The following is a 15258-nucleotide window of genomic DNA, read 5'->3' as shown; positions in this document are numbered from 1 at the left end:
TGGGCCTCTATTATGGTGTCTTTGAAAAGTGTCCATGCAGCTTGCAGGGATTTCACTCTAGTCACTGTACCTTTTAATTTCTGTTTAACTGACCTCATTCACAAGGGAAGTTGTGAAATCACTATCATTGGATACAGTCAAGGCTAGATTAAACACACACCTATAAGAAGTGATTTAGAAATAGATTCATCTTGCAGTGCTGCAGGGGACTGGCATAAAATGATGCAGCCAGAGTGATTCATGACAAGTCTGTAAGTCCCATATCAGAGTTACTACATGTTAGGGTAACTTGATAACTTTCAGTTATGTTTGAGTTTAAAGGGACAATGCCAACTAGGCCAGTGTGTGGCTAGCTCCTGTGTAGGCATCTTGGGTTTAGTGGTGGAGGTGAAGACAAAGGACTTCACACCTCTTTTTTCCAGCTTTAGGGCTGGTCAGGATCCTGTTGATGAGTATGTTCCCTGCTCCTCCTTGTGTCTTGTGGGTATTAGGTAAATAAAAGGAGGGAGGGGATTGAAACATTGTGGGAACCTACCTTTCTACTTCCATTCTAGTCTGCATTTGAAAGGGAGATATGTACACTCCTTTCACCTCTAAGAAAGACGTGAATACTATGATGTTTATATTACTGTAAAAATAAACAATTTATACTGAAAAAAATTTGTGGAAATGTTTCCATTTACGTTAAGCTTTTTAAAAACAGCATACAGTTATCCTGGAACTAGAACATGCAAAATAAAGGGTGTTGAACACCCGTTGTGATTGACGCTGTACAAATACATGTAGGGAGATTACAGTCTAAAACCTCGATCCAGCGAACACTTACAAACATGCTCAACTTTACACATGTGAGTAGTTCCACTGAAGTGAATAGTACTACCCATGTGTACAATTAAGCTTGTGCAACAGTGTTTGCAGCATAAGAAGACAAGTCACATAAGAAGTGTGTGTGTGTGTGTGTAAAAAGAGTAGGAAGTGTAGGAACTGAAAACTTAGAAAGGGGAACAAGAAGGATATCATCTGCTTAGCTTGTGCATGTTTTAGAAGCAAGAAATTTAATTATTAGCTAAAAGTAGGCAGGAAACAACTCTGAAAATACTGCAGGCATATTATGTAAGTTTTTTGCTGTGAATATTGCTAATGCTGCCTGATTCTGTTGCTCATTAAAATACATAACTATGCCTTTTTGATTTGGCTAATAATATACTGCAGCTGTATTAGTCATTCTGGAGGATTTTATGGTGGAGAACATCTCTTGTCCTTGCTCTTTGCCTTGGCATGAGTCCATTCTCATTTTTAACTTCGTTAATAATAGAGCCGTAGAGATCCCCTGAGCCACCATGTAGTAATTTAATGGCCTATACCCTGAGCTGGAAGGCCTATATAAGAGTTTTAACTCAAAAGCATCAATCACGCACAGATTAAATGAATGGAAATGATAGAGCTTATCCTCTCCCAGAAGCGGTTTACCCTGCTGTAAACCTTAATATCTGACTTTAGTGGGCATGTTCTTCTCCTGGTACACTTTAGAATTGGGATAATTAAAAGATTTGAGGGAAGGCATGACCTGTTTACATTCATGTTGACACAGATATTTTTCTGCCCACATAATTCTGGGATTGGCAAGTGTGTCTGTGCACACACTCTGCATAGGTGGGGGGGCGGGGGTTTCAACTGACTGGGAATTCAATGTGCATGCACTAAGAGACTTGGACATAACGCATTCTGATGTGAAACAGTTGATTATTTGGCTGTAAGTTGAAAAGTTCATGTTGCAAAGATTTATTAAGGTTATTAAAGTAGGAAAGAACATTTTATTTCTTCAAAGCACTCTCTTTTATAAAGACATCACACAGAGAAGTTCAGGCGCTTAAGTAGGTTTGCTATAATTCTGATGAAATAAACAATCAGCTAAGATAATGGCTAATTATTATGTAAATTTCATTTTAATTCATTAGGGGAAGGAAAGAATTATGGTGTTATCGGTTTCAGGAGACAGATACACATCCTGGTAAACCTGGTCCATTCTTAATTACCATGGCAATTAAAACAAATAGAACAGACATTCATTAATGTAATTCAACATAACTATACTAGTAAGGGATAATATCGATATTCCTATGACATCTGGAGCTGCATGTTGGAATCTACATCACCTTTTTGATATTGTATCTTGACAAGCATGTTTCTTCTTTATACTCTTGGATGAGATTTAGAGATACAATGGAGAGGTGTTTTGACTTTTCACAGGATGAATTGGATGAACTTCGGGCTGAAATGGAGGAGATGCGTGACAGTTATTTAGAGGAAGATGTTTATCAGCTGCAGGAACTCCGGAAAGAGCTGGACCGTGCAAACAAGAACTGCCGCATCCTGCAGTATCGTCTCAGGAAAGCAGAACAGAAAAGTTTGAAAGTTGCGCAGACAGGCCAAGTGGATGGAGAGCTCATTAGAAGTTTGGAGCAAGATTTAAAGGTGGGTAAGGTACTTGTATGGAATATATTCATAGCAAAAAGTGAAAGAACACAATCTTAGTCTCTGGTCAAAATAATAGATATAAAAGTAACATAGAACAGTTATTTGTATTTCTCAAAATATCAGACCCAGTGTCCTTATTTCCTGGCAGAGAGCATATGTGGAACTTAATGTCATGAAAAAGGGACTTAACTAAATGAAAACTATACACAAATTCAAATGAAAGGAACGCTATTAAGTTATATTTATATCTTTTTCACCTTTGCCTTATTGTGTCAGTTGGGTTTGGTGGCTGTTGTTGTTCATCTCCAAGTATTATTGTCAAGAGCATCTTCCAAGCTGACATCAATCTCCTTCATGTTCTTCTTCAGAGTCTCAAACTACCTTTTTCTGGGTCTCCCTCATGTCTTTGTCCCATAATTACTAGCTCTTGTCCTCTCTGGCCAACATATCCCAGATCTCATCATCTCAAGTGACCCAGTCATCTCAGTCAATGCTCCCTCAGCTGCATGTGGCCAGAATATACTAGCCTTTGCCCATTTTTTACTGCCATCAGGTGAAGCAGTTACATGCCGCTTCCAGTTGATGCCCTAGTATTGTACTGATATATTCTCTGAAAATGAAGACCATAGAGCACGTGTCACTGGCACAGCTTTTACAAAGCATCTGGCCGGGCCTGATGTTCTTGGTTTGAAATTGAAGTTCCTTCTCCTAGATGGACTGCCTGCCACAGCTAACCAGCCCCACCTGCCCAGAGCAATTTGACTATAAAGTGCCAAACACCCTCACCTTTTACACTCCGACTTCCAGTTAGGAACTTCTCTGCCATGAGAAGGCAAGTGTTAAGAGTTTAGCAGTCAGCGGCTTTGTATTGTGCCAACTGCATGAGGCATTCTAGGGAGTGAGAACTGATCTTCAAACCCATCTCAGCCATATTAGTTCTTTAGGAGTTATGTTCATAGATTTCTTGTAAAAATGATTTTTTTTCTGTATTACCAAAAATCTTAGAATACTGTATCTAAATTTTAAAAATTTAATATATTTTCAACATTTATGCTGTTTATTTCCCTTTTTTGCATTTTGCTTAGCTTGGAAAATTGAAAACAGACAAATTAAAATCATATTTCCTCTTAGTCAGTTCCAATTCATGGTGATCATCCATTAGCAGTTTGGTACAACGTTTGGGTTGCAGACACTGTTGAAAAATACCATTCCTATAAAAATAAACAGTTTATATTGAAATAATTTTGTGGAAATGTTTCCATTTACATTAAGCTTTGTAAAAACAGCATACAGTTATCCTGGAACTAGAACGTGCAAAATAGAAAGCTTTCTGCAGCTGCTATTGTATTGCAGTTCAAAATCAGCTTCACTTTTCTAAATATGTTTGGGGAAAATATTCATCCCTTGCTCATGTTAAGTTGAACCTAGCAAACGTGTGTAGTCTTTATTTTTTGGTTTTCTTATCACTTTTACCTAGTATTAACTGCTGTTGATGCAGCAAGACCTGGTAGATGAGGCTGTCACACAGGTGCTGTTTTGATCAAAATGCTGATCTGTCAATTTTAACAGTATAGCTCCTGCATTTTTTTTAATTATTATCATGCTATCCCTAGGGTTTCTGAGCTTGATGTGACAAGGGAAATGCTTTGATAACTCTAGAGTTCCCATCTTCATTTCCTCCACTGGAAACATGAATGTAAATGAATGTAAAGAACTTTGGTTTAAGTATTCAAAACTGGGTGTAATAATTTAAAATGAAGATCCCTTGATTATCCAAGATTGTAATGTGTATATATATTGCATGTTCAGGTAGTTAGACTTCATATGTGATGTTTATGCCATTCTAACCAGGTAGCCAAAGATGTATCTGTCAGACTGCACCATGAATTGGAGAGTGTGGAGGAGAAACGTGTTAAAGCAGAAGATGAGAATGAAATCCTTCGGCAGCAGATCATTGAGGTGGAAATAGCCAAACAGGCACTGCAGAATGAGCTGGACAGGTTGAAAGAGGTAAGCGCTAGCCAGGAAAATCATGCCAAACCATGTTCTTGGTTTAAATGGAAAGCTTGTTATCAAAGCATCTTGGAATATTTCAGAAACAAAGAATATTATAATACCTGCTGCCTTTGGAGTTGCTGATACAATTGGCACTGATAATCATCTGCAAAATCTTTTTACATGCCCAGCGGTGTTCATAATTTAGAAACCATTTTGAAGCCATCAACTATTTTTTATCCAGTGCCCATCACAGTGCGTATATCTCATTTTATACACTATGGACTAGATCAGGGATCGGCCACCTTTGGCACGCGGCCCATCAGGGAAATCCGCTGCCGGGCTGGGACGGTTTGTTTACCTGCCATGTCCGCAGGTTCGGCTGATCGCAGCTCCCAGTGACTGCGGTTCACCGTTCCAGGCCAATGGGGGCTGCAAGAACTGGCGTGGGCCAACGGATGTACTGGCCGCTACTTTCTGCAGCCCCCATTGGCCTGGAAGAGTGAACTGAAGCCAGTGAGAGCTGCAATCAGCCAAACCTGCGGATGCTGCAGGTAAACAAACCGTCTCAGCCCGCCAGCGGATTTCCCTGATAGGCTGCATGCCAAAGGTTGCTGATCCCTGGACTAGATCCTGCATGCCTCAGTTTTTATTCAGGAAAAACTCCCCATGACTTCAATATGATATTGTAAGATCTGGAAATTTTGCTTACATTAGGATTGAGTAATTCTTACAAGATTTGTTCCTGAAAGGTTAATTTTGATTTACAGAGTAAATCTTGGCTTACCTTACTTGCTGACATCAGCGGAGCAAGGCAGGTAGGAGTTGGTTTGTAATGGACAAAAGCCATTGAATTGAGAAACAGAAATGCCGGGTGTTAGGAAAAGGAATAATTTTTATTGTACTTGACACACATTCATAATGTATAAAATGATGCTGCTTGGAAGGAAGTGAGGTGAGGGATGGAGGACACAATAAAGGAAGATGAAAGACCAACTATGGCCGATATCCTGATCTATTGTAGCATCTCTTTTCTTGTCACAGTACAGCATGTTGGTAGCCCACTGTCTCTGGTCTTTCTTAACTCAGATTGAGATAGAACATTTGAACATAATGAGGTAAGGCATTTATCCTCTGAGCTGTGGACAGATTTAGAGAGCTAGTGTAATTATATGTTTATTTTAATCTTTCAAACAGTGCACAAAGCCTGATTCATTTGTATAAGGTTGACAAACCATATTTAATTTCTGTGTGCGTTTGGGTTGTGCAGAGAATGAGTTCATTGCAACAATTTTGGGGCATACTATGCATAAAGTGGCAGATCCTCAGCTGGTGTAAACTTCAGTGGAGCTATGTCAGTTTATACCAGCTGAGGATTTGCCCCAAAAGGACAGTCTGACTGATGCCTTAATTATAGAGGGTTTTGTTTATTTGTTTTTTTACTTTAAGCTGTTTGCAGATGTTGTGGTTATATTTCATCATAATTTGCTAAAAGAAATGGCAAGCGCATGCCATACAAAACCCTGCCATCCGGTATACAAGCTAATTTTTATAACTGAGTGTGCATTGTTCTAATGCACTGGTTATCAAACTGCAATCCACAGAGCCTCCTGCCTGGTGGTCTTTAAGAGGAGGTATTTTGAGAACCAAGGTATGGCTGATCAGAGCAATGGGAGACCAAATGGTCCAACAAAGCAAAATTCACTGGGGAAAGGATAGAACAATAGGATTCAGTCAAGCAGAGGACCTGTTAGGGAAGAGGTGGGGCATAAGCCAGAGTCATTTATTGAAAATGTACCAAACATTTGTATGTATTGAGTGCCGAGGTTCACTTGGCACCAAAAATAAAGATGACATGGTTCCTGCCCTAAAGAGCTTACAACCAAATAAGTGGAAAATGTCATTTCTCTTCAGCATTATTTGATAGAGACAAAACTGTAAAAGAATATAGTGTAGACATGCTGGTAGGAAAGTTAGTCCATTGGTGGTCAGTAGAAAAGCCAGTCTAAAGGCTGTTCAGAAAATCCTTCATCTTTTGTATACTGTAGTGTTCTTGGAGGCCTTTGCAAGGTGTGATGATGGCCTCAGAACCAGGAAGCTGTATAACTATCTCTGTCGTCCTTTTAATAAATAAATAAACAAGGCTTCTGTTCAGATTGCTGTGATCCACCATGCCACGTTTAAATGTTTTAATCTGGAAGGAGGGGAGAAGAATGTGTTTCCTGCTCAAGATGAGGACAGTAATTCATACTGAGAAACAAACTCTGGTCCCTCCCACCTGGCCATAGCATGCCCTTAACCAGAGAAACGATGCTCAGTAGCTGTGCAGATGAGAGGGCAGGGCTAGTGCAAGGATATTTTGCGCCCTAGGTGAAACTTTCACCTTGCGTCCTCCCCACCTTGCACATTGGTTCATTGAGGGGCAAATCCTAATGAGCCTTCATAGACTCCAGGGGCCAGCCTGCCCAGGGGCTGCTCCTCAGACTAGGTTCCCCCCTCCCTGCCCCCTGAACAACCCTGGAGGGTGCACAGCCTGCCCCCATGAGCCCTCCCCACCCCACCCTGGCGGCCCCTGCCCCGAGTCCACTCACTGGCTTTGCCAGGCTTGGGCTGCTGCAGCAGCTCGGCAGGGAGGCGCCGCCTTCTGGAGGCACCGGACAGCCAGAGCCTCTTGCTTGCAGCGGCAGTAAGCCCCAGGCATGGAGGAACTGGCGTGGTGCAGGGGGACAGCAGCCCTCCAAAGGCGGCGGCACTGCTAGCAGGGAGCAGCCATGCCCCCCGCCCCTTCTGCCCAGGCTGCGGCCTGACACCCCCTCCCCAGGGGGCTCATGCAGACTGTAGTGCATGCATGCAGGTGCCAGCCCCCATATGCCCCCCATCTCCCTCCTCGCCAAGGGTTACCATATTTCAACAATCAAAAAAGAGGATGGGGGGAGAGCCCTGCCCCACCTCATCCACTCCCTCCGACTTATCACCCCCTGACTGCCCGCCTCAGAATTCCCAACCTCCCCCCACTTCTTGTCCCCTGACTGCCCCCTCCTGGGACCCCTGCCCCTAATTGCCCCCAGAATCCCACCCCCTACCTAAGCCTCCCTGTTCCTTGTCCCCTGACTGCCTCCTCCTGAGACACCCCCCAACCCTAACTGCCCCCCTAGAACCCTACCCCTACCTTTCCCCTGACTGCGCCGACTCTTATCCACACCCCCACCCCCAGACAGATCCCTGGGACTCCCATGCCCCATCCAACCACTCTGCGACCCCCGACAGCCACCCCCCAGAACTCCTGACCCATCTAACCCCCCTGCTCCATGTCCCCTGACTGCTCTGATCTCTCTCCAGACCCCTACCCCCTGACAGGCCCCCCCCCAAACTCGTGACCCATCCAACCCTCCCCTGCTCCCTAACTGCCCTCTGGGACTCCCCTTACCATGTCCATGATGGTCAGATGCTGGCTCCACGTGGAGGCAAAACACGCTGCTGGGCTGCCACGCACACAGCCTCTCCCCTGCAGAGTGCTGAGGCAGCGGTGACTCACACTTCTGGGAGCCACAGAACCCGAGCACGGTGAGGGGGGAATCCAGGGGGCACATGAGGGCTACTGTCCACATGCATCTGGTGCAGTCTGCAGGAGCCCTGGGGGGGGGCACCCCCCTGCGCCGCGCTGGCTCCTCCATGGCTGGGGCTCGCTGCCCCCGCAAGCTGACGCTCTGGCTCTCTGGTGCCTCCGGAAGGTGGCTCCTCACTGCACTACTTTTTGGCGCCCCCAGCCATTTGGCACGCTAGGCGACCACCTACTTCGCCTAGTGGTTGCACCAGCCCTGTGGGAGGGAGATAGGATTTGGAGACCCTGCACTACATTCCGCAGAGCTCTGCATTGTAAGAGCAACCTGCAGCCAAGTGCAGAGGGAGAGGAGGAGTGGCAAAGTGGGGTGTCAGGGAATGGGCAATCAGTCTACAGTTATGTGGAATAGGATGGATGTGCACTGCCTGTGAGGATTGTTACAGCCCTATGGTTGCAGTAGTGGCTGTAATGTGCCTTTGTGACTATTATACAGGATGGAGAGTAGGACTACTCCTTCCTCCCAGCCTCTGACAGAGGTTTCCAGTGTGTAGCCTATCCCTTGTGCCTATGTCCTGGGATCTAGGATTTGGCCTTTACGGTTGGATAGTAGTTGGGATAATGTTGTAGATAAAATTATATATAAAAAAACTTACAATAAAAGAATGTTGAAGATGTGAAGACCAGCTCTCATGAGTTAGGAAATGCCAGAATTAAGGCTTCCTGTGCAACCATAATGTGGACCCCTTGTGCAACTATAATTTGACCCTCTTGGTGCTTGTGTATTATTATACAGTCTTTTAAAATACATGATTACAAACTGTTTTTTCCCAAAGGACCCATGGCTCATTCAAGGCATAGGTTGGATGGTGCTCACTGAGTGGGTAGTTAATGTACAAAAATTTGATTATCAGCTCTTCAGTCTAGCAGACAAAGATATAACAAGATTCAATGTCTGGAAGCTGAAGCTAGACAAATTCAGACTGGAAATAAGGTGAAAAAAATGTAACAGTGAGGGTAATTAACTGTTGGAACAATTTACCAATAGTGGATTCTTCATCACTGGCAATTGTTAAATCAAGACTGGATGTTTTTCTAAAAGATGTACTCTAGTTCAAACAGGAATTAATTCAGGGAAGTCCTATAGCCTGTGTTATACAGAAGGTCTGACTAGATGATCACAGTGGTCCCTTGTGGCTTTATAATCTATGAATTTCTCTTTATCCTCATCATTCAACATGTGACTCCACGCATTATTTACTGCACACCATCCAAACATTGAACCGAAGAGAATTATTGATTTCTTCTTGGGTTTTCTTATGGTGCTCTCTCATCCTAGTATCCAAGTGCTTCACAAACATTAATGAATTTATCTTCACAGCGCCCTTGCCCTTGTGAGATGGAGTAATATTATCCCAGGTTTAGCGATGAGGAACTGATGCACAGAACTGTCAAAAGTATCAACTCCTTTTGGGTCCCATATCTGAGATGCCTAGGACCTGATTGTTTCAGAATTCTTAGCATTTTATAGCACTTTATATATTCAGAGCAGAGCTCCCTTGAGCTGAGCTGAAGCTGTCAGTGCTCAGCACTTCAGCAAATCAGACCCCAGTTGTCTCAATTTGGGTACCCAAAAATTAAGGAACACATGGTGGACACCTGTGAAAATGTGAGTTTATACAATTTGCCCAGCATCAAATAGGTGATAGAGGCAGGGATAGAATTCAGCTTTCTAGGGCAGCATTCAACTGCCTTAACCATGAAACCCTCCTTCCTCTTCCTGCAATACTCTGCCTCATTCACTACATACCTTCCAGTTTCTGCAGCAAATGAAGCTGGAGTCTTACAGACAACAGCCTCCTTCACTACACAATCCTGATTCATCCCCAGAGTGGATGTATCCTGTGGACTAAATGAGGCAGCGATCCTGTGAGAGAAATAGTATGTGATCAAGTAAGTAAAGACTGCATCATAATGTGTGTTCACAAGGAGGCTGAAGTAAGGTTGCACAGGCAACCTCTAATTCAGTCATTTCCTAACCTTTGAGTGCCTGACTTTGCAACCTTTATGTTCTTTTAACATTTGTGTGTTTGTAATTTTCTAAGATTTTTTTTAAGTTTACAAATTGAGAACACAAATTCCATTATGTGGTACCATAATGACCCCCCACCCCCACCTCTCATGGGTCCACATCAGTGTTGGAATCTTTTGAGTCGCATTCTTGGAAATGACTGAATCATTTTAGCTGAAACTAAGAAAAACTACATAAACTCAGCCTGAGACAGTCACCCATCATGGAAAATTTCAACCTGAGTAGTTTATGTTTGGCAAAATTATAACCAATGAAAACGGTCCTTTTAAAGGAAAGCATCAGGCAATCTTAGCTTTAAGTGACACTACTTGTGCTGCATACAATATGGTTCAGAATAATCGATTCTCCAAACTTCAGTAGCTGCCTAGAAATGGCAGTGAACCACCCTCACTCCACGTTGCACAAAAGTATTGAAAACGCATAGAGCCTGCGTCTTTTCCCTGAGAGGAGAATAGATTGTGTCTCTTATTTGCAGCTGCTAAATGTATATTTTGATGTATTCTTTGTGCTTGGAGTTTTCAGCCAGCAAAGAGAAAAAGACAGACAGTGACATGGCAGGGTTCAAGTTGCTTGAAAAGGGTAGCCCTGCTGAAAAAGAAAGAATGGGGAGGATTAGGAATGAGGTAGCAGCTGCAGAAATGTTATAAAACGGTTTAGCAAGAAATGAATGAGATTGTGTAACCAGGGAGAAAGGGGGATTTATTTTCTGTGGAAAAGCCGTATCGACCAGCTGATAACCTTCCTCTGTTGTCAATGAAGGCATAAAAGCTGTGGGGGAGAGCAATCTGAGATTGTCACTTTCTCTGTCAGTGGGAGCTGTGACATTCCTAGTTCCCCCTGTCCTGCACAGGCTTTCTGAGCTAATTCAAAGAAAAAATCATTTGAATTTAGAATCCTTCCAGTTGAGTTAAAATCCTTTCCCTCAGCAGGCATGAATGGTCTTCTCCAGATTTCTTTATTCAGGAAATCACTTCCAGTTATTGGAGGGCCTTTATTGTAACTTAGGCTTGTTATCGTTCTCCGGAAGGAAGGCACAAGTAGAATGGGAAAGCGAGAGAGTGAGAGGAGACAGGTCCTGTTCATTTTCATTGGCGGGGATGGAGAAATGAAAGTCTGGGGACCAGCAGTACTCTTGTTAGGGTGCATGAATTTAGATGAAAACTAAAGCATACTGTAAATGAGGTTCTGCAGGATACTGCAAACTCTTTAGGACAATTGTGTCTCCCAACACTCTTTATTTTGGAAGATCACATGGTAATAGAGATACTCTCATGTACTCGTCCCAGCCCTCAGCCCCACTGTACCCCTCCACTGCTTGGCTCTTAGAAAGTTCTTACTACAAAATACCACATAGGGCTCGAACAACCGCAGCTCAAGAACTGCTACTTTAAAGTAAAAGTTAATTTTCTGTTGTGGTTGAAATATTGTCCTGTTTAACAAAATGGAAGGCTGTATTAAGACACTAATAAAAATAGAAGTGATGGGTCATTGAACTGGCTTTATCCTATGCTGTTTAGAGCCAAATTCCAACCAGAGAGAGACATGCACAACTCCCTTTGAAAGCAGTGGAAGTAGAAAAGATGTGTCTGAGAGAAGAATTTAGCTTTATTTACATGATATGGTAAAACAAGCTGAAGGTTACTTTTCAGGGCTGTGCACAGGGAGTTATCCTCAGGGTCCAGACCAACTGCTGGCTGCTGCTTGACTAACTGCTGCTAGGCAACAAATGAGCCCAGTTCTGCTGCCTTGGAACTGACAGTGTCCACAGCTCCTGATTGGCTGCTGATGTAGCAGCACTGCTTCTAAGCCTGGCCCCCACAACAAATAAGGGGCTCCTCAATGTGTACCATGCCCACACCTGCATTTGCCCTTGTTTCAGTCTCAGAAATATACAAGGTCTGAGGTAAAGATGGATCAGGCTTCAATTCTTTTGGCACAGTGGGCAGAATTTACTCCTCTAATGTATCATTTGAAGAACATATATCCTATAATCTATTAAGCTAAGATTCTATGCTTATATGGTTAAGGTAGCGTTTGACAGTCTTCAATCACTTCTCTAGTGAAGCTAGAGGGTGGATTCTCATAGCTTCTTGATTCTTTGTATCAAAAGCAATTATATTTTTTTCATGCACCTTTTGTTTTTGTTAGCTAGCACCAGGTTTGAATTGTTGGAATTGGTTGTACACCAGTGCAAGAAGAGGGGAGATAGAACCAGTAAAGCACAGAGTCAAGTAAAACTTAAAAAGCATAGCAAAGTTATCCTGTTGATATGGTAATCCTATTTAGGGGTTACCAACCATGAGAGCTATAGTAGTGAAGTCTTCTGCAATGATTAATGAAGAAATTGAGAGGCAAAAAGTTCTCCTGTAGTGCAATTTTGTAGTGTCTGACTTTTTTTTCCTTGGAAAAATAATGAACCAGAAGACTCCAATATCAGCCAATAAATACATTCTGATCATGCACATCATTCTAGGTATTTCTTACTACAGTCCGCGTTTGGCAGCAGTCATTTGATTGTGTTTACAAGCCCCAGTGCCACCATTTGAGTATAATATTCTGGGAATGATTAATTAACAATGCCTCTGCTGATCATAGTTTAGATTTTTAAAACATGCCTGCAAACCTAATCCCATGGTGCTCAAACTGGGCACAGCCTCCAAAGAACACTGTCTGTCTTCCCATAAATCAGACTGTCCGCAGCCTCACTCCTTGAGGCTTTTATAGACCTCAGCTGACCTTTACATGTAGATAATGTTACTGTTTGGGATGATGACATTCACAGTGGGAAAGTGATCTACCGCAGCTGCAGATTTGCCCAAATGCCAGTTAGTTACAATAAAACCTGCCTAATAAATTAGCTGAGATTTGGCAAATGCCAGATTGTAGGCACTTTTGTTTTTAAATATTTTTGAAGCCTTTTGGTATGAAAACTAGTGCAGATCTAACCCCTCGAAAGTTCACAGCGTGCATCCATTTCCCTTTCTTCCATCCCGCTACCAAATACCTCCCCCTCCCCCCCCAAAACCCAAACAAACCTCAAACATGTTCTATATCATATGTGCTGTGGACTCGGCCACCGTGGTGCAAGCTGTGGTCAAGGTATCATCCTGAATATTCAGTCTTTTATTGTGAAATTCCTTTGGGGTTAACTCTGTGATGAGGCTTAACCCCCATCACCTGCAAGACTAGTGAATGCACCCAGTTAGTCATGCTCTGCACCTGGGGAGGTGAGTACCTAATTGGCTCCTGCCAGAGTGGGCAGAGCTAAGCCATTATAAGTAGACTGAAAGAGGTCAGTTGAGGGGCAAGACTGTAGGGGGGGACAGGTCTCTCTGGCTGAGAGAAGCCCAGGGTTAGGGTAAAAGACAGAAATCACAGGGACAGCGTGTAACAGAGGCAGCATAGGCTCCTGTGAGAGAAGCCGCAAAATAGGGATTTTGCAAGTACAAGAAGAGAACTTCAGTAGTCCAAGGGAGCAGAAGAATTATCCATATTTAGTTGGACTTGTTGGTAATACCCCAGACGGGGGGCTGAACTTTGTGATTTCGCCGGGGGGGCTGAGCTACAGAAGATCTGGAGTCAGCAGCAGGCAGCCAGCAGGAGGCACTGAAGTAGAAAATAGTGGCAACATCCCGCACTGACGCAAGGGGGCACTTGAAGGGTGAGTGAGCCCTACCACTTATTGGTACTAGCATGGGATTGTGGAGACTCACCTCTGAGGAAGGAGGGAGATATCAACGGCCTTAAAGGTGAGGGGCAGACAGACAGACTAAATCTCTTTTTTTTTTTTCCTTCTTCTTTCCTGTGGGGAACCTAGAGGCTGTAATCCGCATGCTGGCTGCCCAGCACAAGCAGACGCATGCCCTTTGTTGTATCTATTACAAGGACAGCAACATCAGCAAGAGGCTCAACAGGCTTGGCAAGAACATTTCCTGTCATGCCTAGAGAAATGGACCCCAGGGTCCTGGGTAGTTTCTGATGAAGAAAATTTTGCCAGAGCAGTATCCGGTTTAGTAAAATTAGGCCCAGATGGTGACCCAGAGGCATTTTGCACAGCTTCGAGGGGGTAGCGACCACAGCAGGATGGACTGAATCTTCTTGGGCAGCTCAAGAGGCCCTGTTCCTCTTGAGAGAAGCTCAAGTGGCCTGCCAAGCTTTGTCTGATGAGCAGGGGCAGTTCCGTAGAAATGTAAAAAATGCCATTCTGCATAGGCTGGGACTGAGCCTGTCCCCTGAGGGGTGTGCCGTAATGTGGCAGCGCAGAATTTATGGGATCTGGCAACACTGGCTGCTATCCAGTACAAACTCCTTAGCTAAAGTGGTGGACCTTGTAATCTTAGAACAATTCCTAATGCCTGGTGGAGCCCAAAACTGGATCAGGATGTTTTAACCAACTTCTACTGATGAGGCGGTGGAGAGGGCGGAAGCCTGCATGAAAGGGGATAATACTGAACCCCCTGGTTGGGGCTTAGTTCCAGGGGACTGTTCGAGCAAGGAAGGTGACTGAGAACTCTGACCCTGGGATGGCATGGAGCACACATAGGGGGGGAGAAGTTTTTAGGCAATCTGGTATATAAGAAACCGAAAGAGATTGTGGTGCCTTAGTCATCACAAGGCGCCTCGGACAGGCAGCTGAGTGGGTGAGGAGAATACGGTTGTGTATTTCTGGTGTGGCCAACCGAGTAATAAAATACTTCCTACACATGAAGTGCTGCTGTTTGGATTGCTACTACAGTCCAGTCTATTCTCTCAGTACGGAGTGCACTCCAGTGTTCCTGATAAGTGCTAAAGAGGCTGGCCCTGAAATGAGAAGACTGATTGGCTCTGGGTGGGGGCAGATGCTAGTTTGGGAGATTAATTTCCTGACTGAAAATAGTCTGGTGCATGTTTCATGTGGGCATGGAGAGACACGAGTCTACCTGACAGCGGAAGTAGAGAGGGAGATACAAGTCAGAGGAACAAACTGAGGGTTGGTGCAGTAAAAGACCTCCTTTGGCCCAAAGGGCAGAAGCTGGCCTAATTTCCCAGTACTATTACAAGAGAAAGTACTAAATGGATGAGTTGACCATAAGATGACTGTCCCCCAAACACGGTCTGTTGGACCAGGTGGCCCAGAGTGCATGGACACAGCAGA

General features: G+C 43.8%; 1 protein-coding gene across 5 annotated transcripts in view; it reads left to right on the top strand.

The window, feature by feature from the left end:
- The window catches only part of MTCL1 (microtubule crosslinking factor 1), a 189639-nt gene that overhangs the window by 27241 nt on the left and 147140 nt on the right, over positions 1 to 15258 (top strand). For all 5 annotated transcript variants that reach the window (XM_032777094.2, XM_032777091.2, XM_032777095.2 and 2 more), the window contains 2 exons: positions 2251 to 2475; positions 4330 to 4488. In XM_032777094.2, the coding sequence (XP_032632985.1) occupies positions 2278 to 2475; positions 4330 to 4488 (357 nt within the window). In that variant the 5' untranslated portion in view covers positions 2251 to 2277. Of the gene's footprint in view, positions 1 to 2250; positions 2476 to 4329; positions 4489 to 15258 lie in introns of those variants that run through there.

Source organism: Chelonoidis abingdonii, chromosome 2 (genome assembly GCF_003597395.2).
Source record: "Chelonoidis abingdonii isolate Lonesome George chromosome 2, CheloAbing_2.0, whole genome shotgun sequence".
Classification (NCBI taxonomy): domain Eukaryota; kingdom Metazoa; phylum Chordata; order Testudines; family Testudinidae; genus Chelonoidis; species Chelonoidis abingdonii.
This window is presented reverse-complemented; position numbering and strand designations above follow the sequence as displayed.